A 21,656-nucleotide genomic window follows, 5' to 3' on the forward strand; every position below is an offset into this window, starting at 1 on the left:
GCGCGATTTAAAGGAAGAGATAGTGCAGGTATAAAGTATATGAAATAGGTAGTTGAGTAGGAGGAGGAGGAAACGATGAGGAGCAGATGCAGGAAGAATCACAGCGTCAGCATTGACCCCTGCGAGAATTATTAACGTTCGGTCAATTCTTTTGAAGCACGGGTCACTGCGGCTTCTCGAGCGTGGCACGACTTCGATATAAATTCGAGTTTCCGCTCGTAAATCCATCCCCGAGGACTCGTTGGGCGCTGCAGTAAAGGGATATCGTTGCATCCTACATGTACTGCAGGTGGAACTGGATACTCTACGCGTAACGTTTACGCTCCGACTTCCTTTCTACTGCTTTCTTCAGTAGTGAGAATAAAGCGCGCACGTAAAATCGGTCAATTATAGTACGCTTCTTTCCAGCGGAAAACCCCAAGATTTTCCATAAAGAAAAATCCAACTACCGACGATCTAACAATAAAGCTAAGCAACAGCGGAGCGCTCGTAAAAATTGATTCCATCCAACCATACACACTCATCAGCTTTTTTCCCCTTCTTATGCATATCGTCTGAATACTTGCATTTTTATTTCATTTATTTCTCTAGAGCTTTTTGCTAAACTATTTTGTTCCTATGGAAAAAACGTTGTTTCGTTATTTATTAGCATAGCATCGGCATCAGGTGGAAAAATGGTTGCTATATTGAAAATCGATTGCTTGTAAAATGTAGAACAGTCATGGGAGGTCCTCCGTGTAACGTTAATATTATAGCTTGGCAAGAAGAAAGGGCCAGGACAGGTTTAAAGTTTTTCGAGACTGTACGAAGTGGAGCAAAGCGGCACTAGTCAGGCATAGACCAGCAGTCACGAGTGAGAGAAAAAGTGTCAACAAAGCAACGTGGGGTGGCATACCGTGTATGGCACAGTTTTCGGTGTAAAAAACATCTGAAACACGAGTTGTTTGGTCCTGCGACCTATATCAAGGCAACAAGCCGCGGATACATATTACCAACGGCATTGGAAAGCAAAGCTTGGACGTTGCTATAGAAGCCGGAGGGTGTTTCAGCCTCGGTCGTCATGACGACGCGCTGGGACAAGTACGGGGCGCCGAGCCTGGAATATCTACCCTCTTTTCCGCGATTCTATCAACCAGCCTGTAGTAACCCTCTCCCTTCTCCTCCCTCCTCCTTTCCTTCCACGAGCACAAGCCTAACTTCTACCGATCATTCCCTTATCCTTTGTTCCCTCTCTCCGATTATCCCAAGGACTTATCCCGGCTCTCTCCAACTGCAGCCTCTCTCCTCTAATCGAGTATGCTCTTCGTTCAGGCACCAACCAACAACGACGTTTAGTTGAATCGTGTCAACCTAATATCGCGTATATACCACTTGCACCTGACAAGAAATGATAAATTTCCACCGTGTCTCTCCGAGACAGAAAAACTGATTTAATATCTGAATATTTTTCTTTTTAGTTATTCCGTAATATAATCCTTCCACTCTCAGCTTCCTACAAGGAAGACCAAATATTTCCTGGAATTAATTAAATATAATTTTCTTAGTCAAAGTTTAATTGATTTAAAGAGGTATTTCTTCAAAGAAATTAAATATGGTCTAAATAATAAAATATTGACGAAATAAACAAAATATTTATTAGAATCGATCAATGCAACCAACCAAATTCATTTTTTTTGTACTGTAACTTCTTCCGATCATACCCTTATCCATTGTTCCCTCTCACCGATTATCCCAAGGACTTATCCTGGCTCTCCTCATATCAGCTGCGTAACCTCTCCTCTAATCGAGAGTGCTCCACCTTCAAGCATCAACCAGCAACGACACTTGCGCTTAGTTATTTCGTGCCAGACTAATATCGTGTATACACCACTTTCACCTACTAACAAATATGGTAAATTTTCCTTCTTTTTCTCTCAGCAAGAAAATATACTTTAATATCCAACAATTTTTTATGTATTCTATCGCGACCATTCTGTAATATAGCCCCCCCCCCACCACCACATCCCCTCTTCCTACGAGCAAACCTAACTTCTACCGATCATCCCCTTATCCTTTGTTTTATCTCTGCCATTATTCCAAGAATTTATCCTGACTCTCTACAGCTGCAGCCTCTCCTCTAATCGACAGTATTCTTCGTTCAGGCGCCAAGCAGCCAGAGCAACGACGCTCAGTTATTTCCCGCCAGCCTAATGGCGTATATATATATATATATATACCACTTTCACCCACCTCCCCTTCCACCCTATGGAAAAAGAGGAAAACTTTTGTTTTTTCTCTCTGGTCAAGAAAAAAATGCTGATCGAACGCTCGCGAATTGCGTTGTGAGAAGATGATCGATTAGTACGAAATTGCCATGACGGGACGTGAAATGATCGAGTATATTCGTGGACACCCAATACTTTATTTGATATTTACTCGCGGCCTGAATGAGCCACCGAGTTTTCACGGCTCGTGAATAAACAAGCCTCGTTCGATCGAACTACCAACCACGATGTATTCGGATGTTCGCTGTTATCTCTCTTTTTATCACTTTAAATTTCTTCCTTTCCAAGCATTTCGCTCTCTCGTCTCATCAATATCCAAATTATCTTGCAGAGCGTTCTCTTTTAGTGCCGCTATGATATACACGTTACGATCAGACTCACTCTTATTTTACCAGTTTCTTGCATTGAAACGGGGTACAAGTGAGAATTGAATAGCAAGAGGGAAGATAAAGAAGAAGGAAAATTGCAAATCTACGCGAATCCGAATTTCCACGGATGAAAAGCTTGGGCGGTGCTCGTAATGACGAGAGAGCTAACAAAGCTCTTGCTTGTTAAAAACTAGTTATTATCCCTTGACTGGAATTTTACTGGAATCCTTGGCGAACAATAGAAAAATATTTTTTTCAGCCTCTCCATTACTAACTAGTCGTAGGTCAATTATAGTTCTTTCTGAAAATCCTCGGTTTTCAAAGTAATACTCGTTTTTCCTCGATATCGACGTGAAATAGGAAATTCCACTCTATAATGTCGAAAGTTTCTTAATACACATTTGATGGTGGTGGTTAAAATAATTAATTTTAAAAGAATAGAAGATGGGAAACGGGTTCCAGTGGGTATAGATGCTAGAGAGAAGAGGTTTGTGTGTTTAAAAAATAGCAAAACAGCCAGAGTTTAGAATGCATCAAAGCGAGACTGGTAATAGCCGCTTAGTTCTGGGAAACTGATGTACATTGATCACTCGGCGTGGTGGGACGATTAATCAAGGTGCTATAGGAAGCCGAGTTTGCGATAGGGAGGAAAACGACGACGGGGTGATAGTGACGGTCCCAACGTCGACGTCGACGCCAACGCCAACGAGAATGGCACAGAAGGGCTTGGTTACCATCGTGGCATCAGCCACGATACGAATGTCAGAGCAAGCGTTAAGTTTTTGTCGACGAGCTGCACTGAATGGTCTCCTCGTTAATCACACCACATTCACCTTCCACAAATTAGAAAGCACCCTGAGCAAACCTATATTGCGTCATTCAGCACTCAGACTTTTTTCAAATATTTCCCAACCTCGACCTTCTATTTCCACCGAAGAATAAAACGTCATATTCAGTAAAATTTTCTTACACGAAATTACACGATATTTCATTTTCACGTGACTAATAAGATATACCACTGCAGGTCTCTTCGTGTTTAAAAAGCTATACGTATACACGAGTGTATAAAGCTTAGAGTACAGAGTATTTCGTGCTTTGCGAGGATCGCAGGACAACTGACAGTGGCGATTGATCGAGAGGGAAGAAAAACAAGAACGTCGTTTAGTTACATAAAAATTTACCGGAGTTTAGCCCTTTCTCTCGTTAGTCTTTAATGAGCTTTAATCTAAGTCATCTGATCTTCTTGACTGAAAAACTCAATCCGAGGTCAGACAGGAGTAATAAATGGCTGCGATGAATAATAACTTAGTTATTGAAAGAAAATTCCTGCTGATATGAAAGAGTTTTGAAACTCGAAGCATTAGCCCAGTTCCACGGCTGCCGCGAATAAGGTACCGTCAACCACCCCCCCCCCCCTCCCTCCCACCCTTCTTCATCTCCCTCTCTCTATCTCTCCTCTACCTGCTCTATTTATCCTCTTACACGACCTCCCAATTCCCTCAGCCCTCACTTGCCTCCATCACCCCTCGATTTCCTATGCCAAAGCAATGTCCGCATAATGGCTATTCAGATATATCCAATGGAATCGATTTATTTCCCCCCAGGTCTGTCCAAAACTTCAAACCACCCAACCTCCACTGAACTATGACTTTTCTCTCTATTCCTTCGCCCCAACCACCCTTTTCTCTGCACAACTTTTATACTTAAACGCCAGATCCAGTTTACTTTTTGTTCTCTTTTCTATTCCACTCCAGTGTTATACTGATTTCTCTCTTCTTCAATATAATACAAAATGAGAGTCTTTTCGAAAAAGCTCGACGTATCCCAGGGTATCCTTACTCTGTTACATTCAATACGCGGTAATATGCTACAGGGATGTAGAATACTATATAGTTATATATTGACGATAATGAGCATCAATGGATAAATAGGAAAAGGTATATATATATATATATAGATATACGGAAAGAGCTGTTGTAAAAACTTGGAAACGTTGAAGACGCGAAGTAAAAGTTGAGGAAAAAAGAGCTAGGGAATGGGATAAAGAAACACTGACCTTGTTGGGATATCCATTGTATCTGAGGAGTTTCTTGCAACACTTGCCATGATTCTCGTAGTAAAACATCTGGACCATTTCTGCACGGTCCGTTGCGGCACTGACGGTAAAAGGGCCACCGTCGTTGCGATGTCTTCCTGAAGAGGATGATGATGAGGGCGGTTGTTGTTGCTGTTGCTGCGATGGTGGTTGAGTTTGCCGGCGCCCTAATGGCACACACGGGCACCACCCCGAAACCATCACACCAACACACCCGGGTCGTCTAGACCCGTAACCTTACAGCTTTAGTGTCTATCTCTCTTTCTCTCTCCCCCTCCGCCACCCTCCTTTCTTCGCCTTCTGTCAGAATCACTTATCTTTAGCCGCAAAAGTGCTGCCTCTCATCGCCAAAGCTTTTCTCAATTTCACCTTCAGTTCTTGCTCATCTGGGATTTGGCTACTGAGTGTCAGTGAATATCTGACGAGCTTCTCCCGCGATTATTTTGCTTTTCTCTCAATTTCTGTCTACCTTGGCGAAAGAAGCCATTGACCTTGAACGTAGGTGCGATTTCGAGCAGCGTTACTTTTACTTCGTTAAAATTGTGTAAATACGTCGAAAGCTGAAATAATGGCTAAATTATTGGCTCGAGGGTTTTTTGATTTGCGATTTTCAGGAATTGCCTTCGTTGTTTCACAATTTATTGATGAGAGTGATTAAGGCTTTTTTTGTTAAGTCTTAGTCTGACCCACTTGAACAGTAGCGCGTTCATTTATACAGAGTGGCTGAAAAATACGTTTCTTTTCTCGCAGAAGAGCACGCGGAAGATAAAAAACATATCGCTATGTATATGTACATCTACAACACATCAGAAGAACGAAGAATTCTATTGAAATAATAAGCGTTAAAGCTTGTGATTTTGATTCGTTTAACGGTATTATTATTGTTATTTGGTAATTTTCTTTTTATATAAGCTTCGATATTATTTTATCTTATCATTAATATTATTATTGATTATTGATTATTTTTATTAATTTGTTGTATATTAAAAGTATTATTATAGATTGTGTTTATATAATTATTATTGCATTTGTCCAGTTGTTTCGGTCCTCTGGTCCCTACTGGATAATCTTTGGCACTTCAGTTGAAATACTTGTTTGGCACGTTCATCTTTTATGTCGGATTGAGTCTCGTAACGAGTGTAGTTAATCGAAATTATTGACGACAACACCGACGACGACACGAACGAAACTTCCCTGGTGAAACTTGCTTCAAGTGGCGTTACCGTTGTTTGTTGTCGGTACTGTTCGAGTTAACTTCGTTAATGCGAGGACTGAACCTCATTAGATCCTCGATCTTGCCCACAAGAGTCAAGAATACTCCATCTTCTATCGCGCATTTCGTCCTTACTGCAATTAGCCCAGAGTACCTGCAATAATTAATTACTTCGTTTACTCCTGCGTTCGAACTGAATTATCAATTCTTACATTTAAAGCTACGCGGAACATAATATTTTCGCTCATTAACATATAACAAAAAAAACTTTATACGAATAATTCGCAATAATTAATTTGTCTGATGTGTTTAAAAAATGTCGTCGTGAAACAAAAATTTGCCTTAATGGTTGTAATAATAAAAAATATATTACATTTTCATGAATATAATGAAGTATTTAGTAGTACAGCAGCAAAGAACGAAACGTTAAGCAGTAAATGTGTAAATCTAGAAAAGGTCGTAAAAGCTGTGATAATTGCCACAATAACTGTGCTTGTTAAGGCGAGCTTTAGCTGGATATCGTACAATAATAAGACTTGAAAGCTACACACGAATAGACAACATTATTGAATACCATCGATATAATCATTCTAGTAATGAAATCACCCAAGGAAGCTCAGCAATGTCCGCAATCTCTAAACTAAGCGTAATCCCAGATGGAGAGGATCTGGATTGTAGCTAAAGCGTAGTTGGCACAATCTAGTACAATAGTCTACTGGACTCGAGGGGCTTTCGTTGTAGTAACGATATAAAGCTGTACGTGAGTATTGGAGACCTCGTAACAGCGCAAGCTATATATTCTTCAGCTAAAGATTATCCTCTTACGACCTTCCAAAACTATTATGTACGTACGATACACGTATATCTTTAACGATTCAATGCGAGCGATAACCGTGTACCATCGTTGAGAATAACGTGTCAATATTACCATTTGAAAGTGTTGCGTGTTAGATCTGGACAAAAGGAGGGTGATGCTGAAGCCAAAAATGCCTGGCTCAATTGACTAGACGATGACTGCAGGAGAAGGGACTGTTAAATGAACAAAATCCTATGGGGTTAACAACTCCAAATAAATTTTACGTTGGATTAGTGTGGAATATGGGCAAAATTGTAAAAAGAATATTTGATAGATGAGAATGAGAATTGTAGAAAATAAGGCAATGAGATTCTTTCGTGAAATGCGATAAAGAATAAACACTCGTATATACCACTGGGAATAAAATGTCAATATTATTCTTGCTACAGGATTGGACAAAATAAAGTCAAAAATTCTAAGCTCAACTGATTAAACGGCCAAGTGGAGAAGAGATTCGATTAAACGAGCAAGACCCTGCGAGATTAACAAGTTCAATACCCAATCGATTCGACGTTAGATTAGTATAAAACGGGGAAAAGAGCGAAAGAAATATTTGATAGATGAGATGAGAATTTTAAAGAATAATGCAATGAGATTCTTTCATAAAATAATAAGGAACAGCCGCGTGTACCATCATTGAGAGAATAAAGCGTCAATATTACCATTTCGAAGCGTTATTTTAGACACGGATAAAAGAGGGTTAATACTGGAGCCAAAAATTCCCAGCTCAGCTGACTAAACGATGCCCGGAGAAGAGACTCAATTAAATGAGCAAGACCCTACGGGCTTAATAAGTTCAATGTCCAATGGGATTCGGCGCTAGATCAGTATAAAATGGGTAAAAGGGTGAAAGGAATATTTGATAGAAGAGATGAGGATTGTAAAAAAGAGAATAATACGTTGAGATTCTTTCATAAAACTCATCATACCCTTCCTCTATTTTCACGCGAGAGCTTTCGTGTAAAACCACCAGATACCTCCAACTATTTACTGATAAAACGAAAAACCCTTGGAGTAACAGCTAGCTTTAATTAAATCCTGGATCACCCACAATCGAGTTTCTTATACGATTCTTCCATTTCGCTCTCAACTCCTAACGAGAGCCAAAATAAATTAGTTTGCTGCCAAGTATCGTTTTATAATATATATATGTGTGTGTGTGTGTGTGTGTGTGTGTGTGTGTGTGTGTGTGTGTGTGTGTGTACTTGTATTATTCAAGTGATTTAAATGAATTATTGTAAAAATTATTATTATTTTCCGTATAGTGATGCGAAAACAAGACAAATAAATTTGCAATTCTCGAGGAAAGTGTTCGATGTGCTTGGCGGTATAACGACTGGACGGACGTCGTTACTCACAGGAGAGTTATGACCTAATTTAATGGCAATCGGTCCGTATAACGATACTTTACCATAGTCGAAGCGCGAAAAATTCGATAAGGTAGCTAAGTAGACGCGACGATAGCTAAAACTTGTCAAAAGTTCCAAACTTTATTTCCCTCTTCACCAGGGATTTATTTTTCCAATTGTATATTTATTACCTTTTTTACTCTACCCTCCGCGTGCATTGATGCACTTCGATAAGACGAGCGGAGCTTCAAGAAATAATAGAAATTCACACTAGCCGCGGTTTATAAAGAAATGAAACTGCTTCATTTTAATACTTTTGCATCGAGCGAGTGTAAAATTTACAAGCGTTTCCATACCTTTGACCATTTTATGAGATCCTGCTCGTGCAGCGAGTAAAATATAAATTAACAGAAAGAGAGAGAGAGAGAGAGAGAGAGAGAGAGAGAGAGAGAGAGAAGAGAGGTTGTGAAAAGAAAAATGAAAAAGTACCTACTAAAAATGACTGCCCTCTTATACGAAATAGACGACGTTTATAGAGAGCACTTATCAAGCAGATTGCTCCAGAAAGTGTTGCTCTCGTTTTCACAAGGTACTATCACCTAATCTTTCACAAGTTCCTCTCTTTCCTCGCTTTGAACATTTCTAATTTTCTATGCAATTGATTATAACACGAGGAAAGAATCGGCTGAAAAATACCAGCGGCATGAAAAATTTTGGAAAAAGGGCAAAAAAAGGTTCTGACGAAATAAATATATACTGCAAAAGAGACGCAAAGGCCAATGAAAGGCCGTATAGCGATAGATTCTTTGTTATACTCGTAAAGCTGTGAACAGAGGGTATTTTTTAAATTCTATATATATAAGGACAAGATGTCGTTGGCCATAAAAAAGTTATGAAAGTTTGGATCGAAAACGTTCGAGTTTCGTTATATTTTCTTTGCAACGGTAAATGTTCAATATTAAATCTGATATGACGAAAGCAATAGGAATTGGTTATTTGGAGTAGCTTCATCTGCTTTGTAGGATGAAAATAGTCGTAGTAAAAAATGGATTACGTCGGAGGTTCTCGCAATTGGAAATCCACAGCGTAGAATGCATCTGGGAGAATGGAAATTTCAACGTGACAAGCTTGTTATCGATACGCAGAGCTCAAGTGGACGCGCGGTACGGTCGAGCGGACATGCTGTTGAACAGGAAGCACGTCGTTCTAACTCCATGTAGGAAAGGGAGTCTCGCGCGTCAAACGTGAAATTACTCCTTTTTGTCCCAATAAATACTATCTACCATCTCTATGTATATATAGGTGTATAGCTATATCTATATACGTAGTATGCAAATTGATTTTGACTTTCAAACAAATCCAATCAATTCTCTACTTCTTTTGTTCTTGTTTTCTATTTTTCAATCAATATGATTACACACTCTCGCATCGACCGTCGGAGAAGAGTTTGACGTTGGAGCAGTGACAGTGTGATTTTGTTTTATCGCGAAACTAGTTTGATTGGTCTAATTGAATAAGTTGGACTTTGACAAGTCGTAACACGCGTGAACGCGGGACGCCATCAGTGGACGCCGTCGAATTTCCCCCACGGGCTATGGAAGGAATGGGGAAAGGGGACGAAACTTTTTGATTCGACCGAACAGTTTCGCTCGTTCTCTAGCCGCTTTCCTCGTGTAGCTTTCCGCACCAACAAACTACCTTTTGGCTTGTCTCATAGGAATTACTCGTAGCACAGCCGTTCTCCACACCAGAACCGCAGACCGCATCGATTCTTCGCACATGATCACTCCTTAATTAAATCTTCCCCACGTCGTCTTTTCAGCACCGCAAACCATCCATGCGTCCCCGCAGACCTTGACCCGGACCTTCTTACACCAATTATTCCACAAAACGCACTCATTTTTCCCTCCTACGGCTACTTGGAATTCGTCTCCGCTGGATAAATCGCTTCTTTAAAGGCAACCTGCAGCACGGATGAACTTTGACCTCCCTTAATAAACTCACGCTTTTTTTCCACCTTATTTTTTCCCTCCTCCTGCCTTTGCCTTCTTATTATCCCTCGAATTACTCCCTTATAACTGCAGCCATGTATTTCCAAAGAAACTGCTTGGCAAACTCTCAAATAAGATTTGCATCTCGCGTAGCCTTCAAACTTTCACATATACTTAGGTGGGCTTTACCTTTTTACTACCATTTGTTTTTCTCGAACCGTAGCTAAAGCGAGTTCCCCACGAAGCTTTGAGAGCGAAGATTGTCCAATGGTAATGTTTTCATGCATGAATAACACATTAGGATAAACGAGGCAAATTGGAAGGGGGCGATTCAGGAAAGGACCGACCAGTTATAGACGACGCATACGCTAGCTGTTGTGACGTATGGCGAATGCTAATTAATGACCACTATTATACCTTATGCCGTGCAGATTATGAATGCGATGGCAAGCTTGTGCGAGACCAAAATGCAAATCTCATAAGAGAATTTCCCACGTATCTATCGAGGAATCAATATAATGTCTCTGTAATTCTGCTTTCTGAGGTAAGGGATACTTATGGAATGCAAAAAATGGACTATTTGTTCAAATCAAGAAATTAAGCTTTTTCTCATTTAAATCATGTCACGTTGAGGAGCTTCACGAAAAATGGCTTGCAATTTATCGACTATATAATGAAATCAAACTTGACTAAGCTTCGATAGATTTTAGTTAATCAAAATTAAATTCGATGTAAAATGTGCGGTTTGATTCTTTAGCGAGGTAACCGACACTTATGGAATGTAAAAGAACAGTTTTTTGTTTCAATCAAGAAATTAAATTTTTTTTCATTTAAATCATATCACGTCGAAGAGCCTAACGAAAAATGACTTGTAATTTAAAGACGAAAATGAAATCAAACACACTTTAGTTCCAATAGGTTTTAGTTAATCAAAATTTTAATTGTTAGTATGAGAGTAAAGTATGCAATACTTTGTTAATTGAGTTAATGAAAATTCATCGAATATGAGAGAACAATTTTTGTTCCAATCAAGAAATTAAACTATTTCTCATTTAATTCAAATCGAATTGTAGAGCTTAGCAGCAAATTACTTGCAATTTAACAATTAAAATGAAGTCAAACTTGGTTTAGTTCCGATAGGTTTTGGTTAATCAAAATTAAAATCGATTTTAATCAAGAGATAGCGAAGCGTGGTGACTCTAATTAAACAAAAAGTGGCTTGCACGGCACTAGCATGGAATCTATAGTAAACCTAGTAGAGAAGCGGATCGAGTAAAATTTGCCCGAGCTTAACGAGGGATTTCTGTATAGCTGGGGGTGAATCTATTATTTTCCCTTTTTCTTATAATTAGCAGCTTACAAATGTTGCCATTGTAACCGCAGGCACGACTAAAATAATAACGATTACTAGTTTAACCGTAGATATTATCGCCATATATGCTTGTGAAGTTCAGATGCGACAGCTTGATGTATAGAGATCCAACATGCCACAGGGACAGAGGGGAAACGTGAAAAAAGTCACCAGCTCTTCACATAATTCCTCCTCGTTCTACGAAAAATCTCATTATAAGCAATTTTGTGAAGACGAGCTTCCGAGTGGAAACACATCGATCCTTCCTTCCATCCGCCTGCCTCGAGCCAAGAAAAATGCTGTCGTATCAAAATATGCCAATCTTTCCTACAGCATAATATCCTTCAGCCTGCAAAGACCTAGCTTCTCATTCAACGTTAACAGTATTAAAGAGAAGAAAAGAATCGCATCATTCTCCTTCTTTTCCTAAGGTTTTACCCAATTTTTCCTATCATCCTACTTAATCTGCAAAGCTCCAGCATTATTTATAAAAATATCTAAATTCTGGACCTAATATCAATTCACTGCTTCATTATCTTAGAAAATTTAATCTCCATTGGAATATCATTACTGTGATATATCGAGCTTTCTTACAGATCGTTTTTCAATAACAGAAATCCTTTACATAATGTTTCTTCATTTTTCCCGTATTTATGGAAAGATTTTTTTTTTTTTTTAAATAGCAACAGATTTATTATGTTTTGTATATATCTTGTTTCATGTGGAATATTTGTACAGCATACCACAAAAGTGTAGATACAGTTAAATGTTATGAGATTGTAAGATTTCATAAAAAGTTAATGAGACACCTCGAGAACCTTGAAAGAGCTACTTTGTGATCATACTTATATGGCCTTGAAAACTACACTGAAGGTTATATGAAGGTTCTAACAATTTTTCAAATGGGACCCTTTATTTATTATTGCCTATTCTCGTAGCTTATCTCAAGAGCTTTCAAGAATATGAATGAATTTATTGCTCAATGGAGTCGTTCACTAAGTATTTCAGAGTTAAATTTATAAGTAAAAGACTATGCATACGCATATGTAAAGGTCGCGCACACTATTTGAGAAAAACCAACACCTATAGGCAAATTCAAATCGAAATATATAGTGAAATAATGGATTAATTGATACATAGAATTTTGAAAAGCTTTTGAAATGAGCTGAAAGAATATGCAATAAAAATAGAGTTTCCAATTTAAAAAATCGTTGTAACCTTCACATGGCATTCAAGCGACCTTTCGAGGTCATATGGATATAAACACGTGTGTGATAACTCTTTCAAAGTTCTCTTATGAAGTATTTTATTAATTTTTTTTGTAATCTTTCTTATCATCATAGATATATTTAGGCCTATCCACACTTTTCGAACGCTTTGTGTAAAAATAAAAATGATGAAAACCGTGCTGCAAATAGGACATAAATTTTTGCTGTATATAAATTAAAAATATATAGCATTTTTAAGAGCTTTAATTCTTCAATTGGTTAATTGAATATTCCATAGAAAATATAATACTTTTTATTTTCAGGAAACCAAACATTCGTTTAATTTTCACGATTTACCCATATACTTAATACTGATTGGGTATAAGCATGGTCAGTTAAACTTGCAATTGTTTTTTGAAGCCCTATTGATTAATTTAAGGCTAAAACTGTGCAAAATAGCCGAATGTTTTTGTTACCTTTTAAACGTGAAACTTGAAAATACAAGCACCACCTTTTAATAGCATATATACAGTGCTGAGGTCATTTGGTTTTTGATTAAAATTTTGCAGTAGCTGGGAGGAAAATCAAAATTTGGTTCCGCTTGCTGCTAAAAATATCCATTGAAAAGAGGGTTGATGGAAAATGTTGAGGGAGGAGGGGATGGATGGAATGCTATGTTAATCAAATTACGCAAAAAAAAAAGGATAAAACCTCAAGCGTATGTAGAACTATATAGAGTACGTAGGTGGTGGGAGAAGTTAGAAGGGGATCGATGGACCACTTAAGGCCACTTAAAAGCATATACACGCAGCACTCATCGAGTTAGCTGGATTTTAATGGTGGCTTCAATGGATGTACAGTATTCATTGTACGTACAATGATTTTCACGAATGCAATTGGCTCGAGCTGGCCGTGGGAATTTTCCAGCATTCTCGTCTCGCTAACGTGATTGCTGCTGTACTATGCCTTATTCATGCGTATTCTCATTCTAAGAAAATTTCCCCAGTGCACTTGCACTTGATATCTCACACCTCATCTCCACTTCTACTTCTCGCAGTCAAGCTTTCTTCGTGCCAACAATCAGATTATTGACCTATCAACCTGCTACAATTACACACTCAACAATCACGAGAGTAACATTATCGTTTGCTGTGCTACCAAGTTTACATTTCACGATGTAAATTAAACACGGTAATGCATGTCCCTCCTGTATAAATAATAAAACATTTCTCTTTCAGAAACATTAACTACACTGATTTATATAACTTACATCAACTCTTCATTTTAACGATAGCCTGCGTCAAGCAGGTTGTATTTCAAATAAAACTACCTAATGGTATTATACGGGATTCAGTGTAAAAACGGTACTTAAGAAAGCATTAATTAATTGAATAATTAAACGTACCATTGCTGCCATTTGCAAAGATATACAAACTCGACAACTGATATTTTTGATAGTTTATCTACTTGGAAAGTAGTAAAACCGTAGAAACTTTTTCATGTCCTACAAAATTGTTTTAAACTATCCAACAAAAATCAGATAATACCAAAAATGTCTTTCGAGCACCAATCAGTCATAAATTATTTCAGAAATTAAAGCTTCTTACAAGAAAAGTATTAGAAACAAAAACTTGTTCATAAAATCATACTGCATTAACATACATGTGTAAGAGTTAAGAGCATAAGATTAAAAGTTCTTTGGCTACTCTGAATTACCCCCCCCCCCCCTTTCTTCAACTTTAAATATTCCTTTGAAAACTCCCAGATGAAGTTTGAACTAAAAGCGAAGCCCCCTTGATCGTATTATCGAGAAGAAGGGAAATAAAACAGCATCGAATAAGTGGAGTAGGTGTTAAAATGATAGAGAATCGTAAAAAGTGCTAACCTCGAGTAACGTGGAGAAGCTAAGTAAAAATCCTGTCCTTCGTAAGGTGTAAAGAATGCGATTAGAAGTAGAATCAGATATGGGTGTGTAGAGTCGAAGTAGTGGTAGTGGTAGTAGCGTAGTAGTGGCAGTAGAGTAAGAAGAATCGGAAGAAGCACAGGAGTAATTGAAGGTAAACACGAGAAGGTGGGCACACGACGAGCACAAGTTCACGGGAGAGATTGGGGGAGCACGAGAATCCGGAGAGTACGGAGGTGTTATGGGAGAGTGCCGCGTCGCTGGCGACGTTCGAGCGCCAACTGAACTGAACTCTGTGGCCTGTGCTGTCTGTATGGAACGGAGTGCGAGCTGTATGAGTGTATGCCAGAGTCAGGCAGGCCAGGCAGAGAGGCAACCAGTCAGCCTCTTCGCTCCGCCAGCCAGCCAACCAGCCAGCCAGCGCCAGGACGACGGCGACGACGTCGACGTTCGACGATGTTCGTCGATGTGCTTCCTCCCCCCCCCCCCCCCACTACCACCACCCTCCTCCCTCTTTCCTTCCTTCCTTCCTTCCTTCCTTCCTTCCTTTGTCAATTCCCTCACTCGCTCCCTCCTTTGTTTCCACGTTCGTCCAACGGCGCAGTGCTCACCGAACCACTGCGCCGATCATCCACCTTACCAAACCCCCCACCCTGCCACCCCTCCTCCATCTCCAACAACCCCATCCACCAACACATACACATGCGCAACCTCCCTCCACTTTCACCCACATCCAGCAACTTTACCCGCCGTTTTTCCATTGCGTTAATCTCACTTGCTAAATTGCCAGAGAAATATTCCACCATTCTTATACCGTCCCTTCGATCTGTAACGCGTTATTGCCTGTGTTAAGCTGCGCCCACTGACGAATGCAATCAATTTTTCTCTGGAATACATCGCTATTTGAATATACAAGCCGTATAGTTTAATTTCTGCTAGTATGTGTAAGTGGGAATTTATTTTCCTTGGTAATTGTAAGAAATTTAATTCTCTCAATGGAACTTTTTTCCAAACCTTTTCTACTTAGATCTTGAAGGTTCAATGCAAAAAATTCATATTTATCTTGTTTTTAATGGAATAAACAAATGTTAATTTAAGCTGAATGTGCGGGATTAGGAATATTCGGTTCAATTATTATTTATTTCTTTAAATTCTTATAGGAGATTTTTACAGTTCGTATGAGATTAGTTGCAGGTTGAGAGAGTACTGGTTTTAGGTCTAGTTTGGAGAAAAGAACTGAAGCATACGTGAACAGCATCATGGGCGAAAGTCGTTTTACGTGCTTCACGAGTAGATAAAAATCGCTCAAAGGCCGCTATGTGCATCTTTGGTCTAAAGATATATCTTAAAAATTATCAGACGACTCGATATTTTTGCACAGAAATAAATTTAAATGAACCTTAAAATTACCAGTAATTTTAACTGAGGAGGAAAAAGGTAATTTCCCGCACTGCTTTAATGCTTGTGAAACGATTTGGGATTTGTAACGCAAATTGAGGAATGATTAATATGTTAATTATCTATATAACCGAATTGTTATTATTTAGATAGTGTGTACCCAATTAATTCAGCACAGAAATGAATATAAAATTAAGTTTACACTATAACCACATTATGAATTTTTGGCAAAATACTTTTCGACGTCTAAACAAAAAGAATCTTTAAAAAATCTCAAAATAAAAAATTGATATCTGTTATAATACTTTTTAGAAAATATTCATATCCTCGCTCAGGATTAAATTAAGTAGTACACAATAATGTTGAGTCAGACACACACGAATATCTTGAATAGGATTAGTAAAACCTAAGCAGCATCAATTTCTTTACGTATTGCAGAGTAAATATGAAATGCTAATTTCGATTTTTCTACTTATTACCAAATGCGAACATATAGATATCAATTTATATATCTATATTTACGTCTCACCTGAGAGACTTTTGAATGAGCTTCGTGCCGAGGTTACAAATCCACCTTGTTCAACGTTGATATCTGCTTCGAAAGATACAATGATTTCCCCAGATGAACGCCAATCATCCATACAGTGTAATATCCACGTTTATTCTACGTACGATATATCACAATCTTTTTCATCAGTTTTTTTACAATCCTATTATCACAGATTTGATGGTGTATGGGTATAGAAATTGCTGCGAGCCAATTATTGCAGAGTTTTGATCCAACAATATCTGAAAGTTTCAGGGTGACGGATACCGAGATATTCGAGCTTAACTCAATGCGTATCACGTATTAAAAGTTTGGCCTCTAATTTAATTTGTTTGTGACGTGGTCTTCAATCAGAAAAGCAAGTTTGGCGAACAGCTTTATTATTAGGTTTTAGAGGTATTCGTAGAGGATAAAGGTATTAGCTTATACTCTGGCACTCGCCTATATATACAAACGTAAATAATCTGGGGGTTGCAAGATACTCGCGTGTATCCACTATTATTCCCTAGTACTACTATTGCTATTATATACCTATACCGGTACAGAATCCCACCGGTGCCACTGTCGAAATACTACATTAAACTGCTGCTCCGCTACGCTACATGTTTCTACATATATATGTTATACATATACATATACACGCGTGCATGAAAATACACAATACCCAACAAGCACGCATTTTTAGCGAACGAAAACCCGTCAGCTTTTGTACACGGAATCGAGTATACATCAGCAAACACCCATGTATAAACATCAAATTATTTATGCAAATGGAAAAGCTGGATAAATAATAATAAATAATAGTAAAATCTCAGTGAGATAAACTGATTCACCTAAGTTACGTCAGTATATTTATCGTATTGCACATCATATACGTTCCTGGATGACGTTGGTAACGAAGAAATGTTTGTTTCAACAGCCACCAGTTCAACAAAGTATTTCAGTTTTTCATACGAAGGTTTCTCGTGACGGTGGAAAGACGCAAACTTCCATTCGCCATGAAAAATTTATTTTTCTCAACGATAGCAGGATTTGAGCATTAAATAATGGGAGCAAGGTGAAACGGGGGAGATAGATTAAATGGGGCGAGGGGTGGGGACAGGGCGAGAGAGAAAAGGTATCTATATATATATATATATATATAGATGACGATAACAGACCAACGGACCGGATATGAAATCTATGGAAAAGAGAGATTTCGTGCATAGACAGCAGCATCAAATTCTTGCCGAGCCTATCCAGTTACCGACGACGTATAGTTATACAAACTAAGAGAAGGGAAACGCGAATTCTATTTCCAATTTTGCGAATAGATCGAAAATGGATGGATGTAATAAGCAGGAGCAAGGAAATGAAATTTTTGCTGAATTGAAAAGGAAGTACGGAGCTGTTTTCGTGTTTACTGGAGAGGACGGAAAAAGAGCTGTGCAAAAATCTAATAAGTGTACAGGGGACTAGAAGCAGACAGTTATTGGCACAGAAATCGACTGGTTAAAAAACAAAAACAAATTAAATACTCGATCTAATTGAGTAGTGGAGTCTAAAGGCTTTTGAAGTTGCACTCGCGACTCGTGTCACTAAGTTGCACTTGGTTTTATTGGAGTACGAATACGGCATAAACTGTCTGTTCTCGCGGCTCTCCCATTTGGAGTTTCTATCTTTAGCAAAAGAGGAGGAAACGCAGGTCGCGCGTGTTTTGCGACGCGCTTTGCATAGAAACGCGTGTCGTCTGCCGTTCGTCGTCCTCCTTTCTCCCTAGTGCATACTTTCTTTCCACCAGCTGTCCCTATACGTTCCCTTGCTTTCTCCTGCGAGTCAAATAATAAAGTCTACGGGGTGTTCGCACATGCTCGCTGTAATTCGCCAAAGATTTCTTAATGCTCAAGTTCCCATGAGTAATCCCGCAAAAGCGAGCCAAAAAAGTTTCTTTTACTCGCTCCCTCCCCCCCCCCCCCCCCCCCCCCGGGAACTCGTCCCGTCCTTGCATACAAATTTACCGTGCTCTTTATTTGCCAATCCTTTTTCTTTCTCTCTCGACAATTATTAAATTGTCCCTTAACCCCCCCCCCCCTCTCCTATCCCTCTTTATTCTTTCTCTTTATCTTCGTCCCGAATCGATTTGTTGTTACGAAAGATCGGGGTCGAATGCACAGTTGAAAAGTTTCTAAACAACCCGGTGCTTTCGAGTTATGCAGAAAGTAACGTCGAAACACGAAAGTTTTGGCCCTTTTTACTACTTTCCGACAAGTTCCACGAGCGAAACTATGCTCAAGCCATTGCATCACCGTGAGCCAACGTTGATTTTAGCGCTTGCAAGCCGTCACTCTTTTATGAGCTCGGATAAAAATAACTAATAAACATGCAATCAGAGTGTGGAGAAAATATTTATTAAAGGAAGAAATTTGAATAAACGGTATTTGGTTATAGCTCCGAGAAACTTTATATTTACTTATACCACGCTTCGCTATAACACTGATCCCGTCGCAAAATAACGCCTGCGACGTCATAGTCTATCCGTGAAATCTGATAATATCGTCAAAGCAAAATTACAATAATTTTACTGAATATTGAAATTTTCTATATGGGTATAAAATATTGCATTTTTTATCCAATTTTAAAACCCTATATACGTTCAGATTCTTAACAATACTTTATACTGACTATATCCTCGCGATGCATTTGATTCCAGAGAAACGGCGCGTAAGATATCGAGGCCACCATAAACCACGACAAAAAAGAAGTTCCACAGCAGAAGCCGTATACGTCTGCTTTAACTTTTTACTCCTTTTTTTATTAAAAAATCTCCATTATCAGGTAGTGCATTTAATTATAAAACTAATGTTTATTAACAAGAAAAAAAAATATTTAAAAATAAGTGATTCTGTCAATCTCTCGCAAGTATACAGGCTCAACCACTTATATAAAGGCGAAAGTTGAATAACTCGAGAACGAAGAGTCGGACTACAAAATGGTAAAGGAGTTTTGTTCTTAGAATAGCCTCGGGAGTACGAACCTTTATTGCGGCATTGGAATATTGTAACACCCTGTATAGTATGAACAATGGAGGTTCGAGGTAAGGAGACGTTTGGTGTTGGTGGTAGCTCGGCGAATGACGGCTTAGGGGCAAATTACAGCTAAACTCGGTGACGTCAACAAAGTAGACGGAGCAATTGTCGTAGGTAAGTAAGTACCGTTGGAAGTTAGATAAAGCCCGAGGGCAGCACAATGCGTGACAATGCGCTGACTGAGCTCCAAGTCTGAGATTGGACCGGGATGTTCTATATACATCTACCCAACTGGATCGGATCGAGTCAGTCGCATCTATATAGTCCTAGCCTCTTAACCCCATCATCGCGTCGCTATGCGTCTCGTCTTCTCCTTGTCACGTGACGATATACAATATATAATTACGCGTGTACGTCGTTATTTCGATTTGTACTACTTATCGGAATTGATTAAATCGTTCAACCCCCATCGTAGAGGACACGCCTCGACTCTTGATACCAGCAATCCGAGGATAAATTTATGCCAGGGTAAGAGCTGCTTTTAGATGCAGTACATCACGAGTCTTCCACACTGTCATTGCCAAGCTTCACCCCATCCCTCAAACGCTTTTCAAAGACAAATGCTCTATGCTCTGTTTACCCATCTTTCCTAACAGTCGTAAACCCATCGGAACTGATGATATACTCTGCTGCTCCGATGTAATTGAAAGCTATCGATCACTTACCATCCTCTCTCTCTCTCTCTCTCTCTCTCTCTGCGCAAATAATGACTGATCTCCATTGATCAAGCTCCTATCTTTTCAATTATTGCATCCATCAAACTGCAAAATCAACTATTCTCCAACCAGTGCATTGACAGCGAAGTATAATTTAGTATCATATGTTTTGTTAAATCGTGTAAATCGTTGCTTTGTCAACAAAAATCAATTAAGTCTATTATCAAGGGTAGTACTGGAGCAGAACATTTATCGTGATAAGAGATTAACGATTTTCACAGTTCACCGCTGGTCCGACGTGCTGGTTTTACGATAATTCGGAGCTACGTAATATCTGATGAACTCGAGCTCTCGCCCAAACCAATACTACGATCACAGTCATTTCCACGTTCAATTGGCTGAAACATCCTCACAGATATTGCACGTGCTTGGCCAGAGTGGGATAAGAGTTAGTCTTTTATAGACATCCACTTCTCGTTACGAGCTGCACTTTGTTAAAAATAAAATATATCCATTAGTAGACTACAAGTTGATTAAGGCTCTCGATAATTTCATATGGTAGTACGCACACACACATGAGACGAATTTGTAACTTTAAATTGTAAGCTAGATGCAAGTAAGAAAAATGCAAAAGTTTTTTAATAACTTTTTTGAGCAGTGTATGTTGGAGTACAAGTGACGCGTAACAAATAGGACAGACTCAATTAAGACGAGTAATTAAAACGTGTCAAACCTTCCCAAAAGTACGAAAGTTAACTGAAACTTTTTTTGCTGACCTCGACGGTAGTTCTGGGAGAAGTATAGAGGAAACCTTTTTCAAGTAAAAATTGTATTCTCAATAATGGAACGGTAAAATAGAATACAAGTGATGCTTTGTTTCAAGATTAGCAAAATTAATATAGATTAACTGTGGACTGAAGAATATACACGACGAATTATAGTTCGTCGAGGTTTACATTTAGAGCCCTGTGATATAGAAGAGCCAACTTGATCAATAATAATAAAGTTTAAAAATGCATACTCATCCGCATTGTCTCGCATCTTCAATGGATAAAAGATTCTCGGGGCCAGAACAAAACGCGAGAATCGCATTGTTCGCCAACCCTCTATGTCGAAATTGCCCTTTGCCATATGCAGTTTCCCACTACAATGCACCAATTCATTTCATAAGAAAACAATTTGTCCTTCAATGGTCTATCGCCAACCTTGTTTTTCAAACAATTATGCGGGCTAAACGCGACAGTTACGTTAATTTCCCGATAACCAACACGTTTTTTCCGTAACTTTCAATTATCAACATATTTGCTGTGTATCTGTCTCTCTTTTTTTCCTTTTCCATTTAATTTTCCTTATAATCCTGGTAGAAATACCCCCCACTTATAACGAGCTCGT

At 38.8% G+C, this 21,656-nt stretch overlaps 1 protein-coding gene across 2 annotated transcripts in view; it reads right to left on the minus strand.

Annotated features, from left to right (window-relative positions):
• The window catches only part of LOC136774361 (uncharacterized), a 45,365-nt gene extending 30,449 nt beyond the window's left edge, over positions 1-14,916 (minus strand). For both annotated transcript variants that reach the window (XM_066728601.1, XM_066728600.1), the window contains exons 1-2: positions 14,581-14,916; positions 4,689-6,094 (exon numbers count right to left, since the gene is read on the minus strand). In XM_066728601.1, coding sequence (XP_066584698.1) covers positions 4,689-4,928 — 240 coding nt within the window. In that variant the 5' untranslated portion in view covers positions 4,929-6,094; positions 14,581-14,916. The remainder of the gene's footprint in view (positions 1-4,688; positions 6,095-14,580) is intronic.
• Between the last annotated feature and the right edge of the window lie 6,740 nt (positions 14,917-21,656).

This window comes from Prorops nasuta, unplaced genomic scaffold (assembly GCF_024137725.1).
Source record: "Prorops nasuta isolate Cenicafe-Biocafe unplaced genomic scaffold, Cenicafe_Pnas_1.2 PNAS00006, whole genome shotgun sequence".
In the NCBI taxonomy this organism is placed as follows: domain Eukaryota; kingdom Metazoa; phylum Arthropoda; class Insecta; order Hymenoptera; family Bethylidae; genus Prorops; species Prorops nasuta.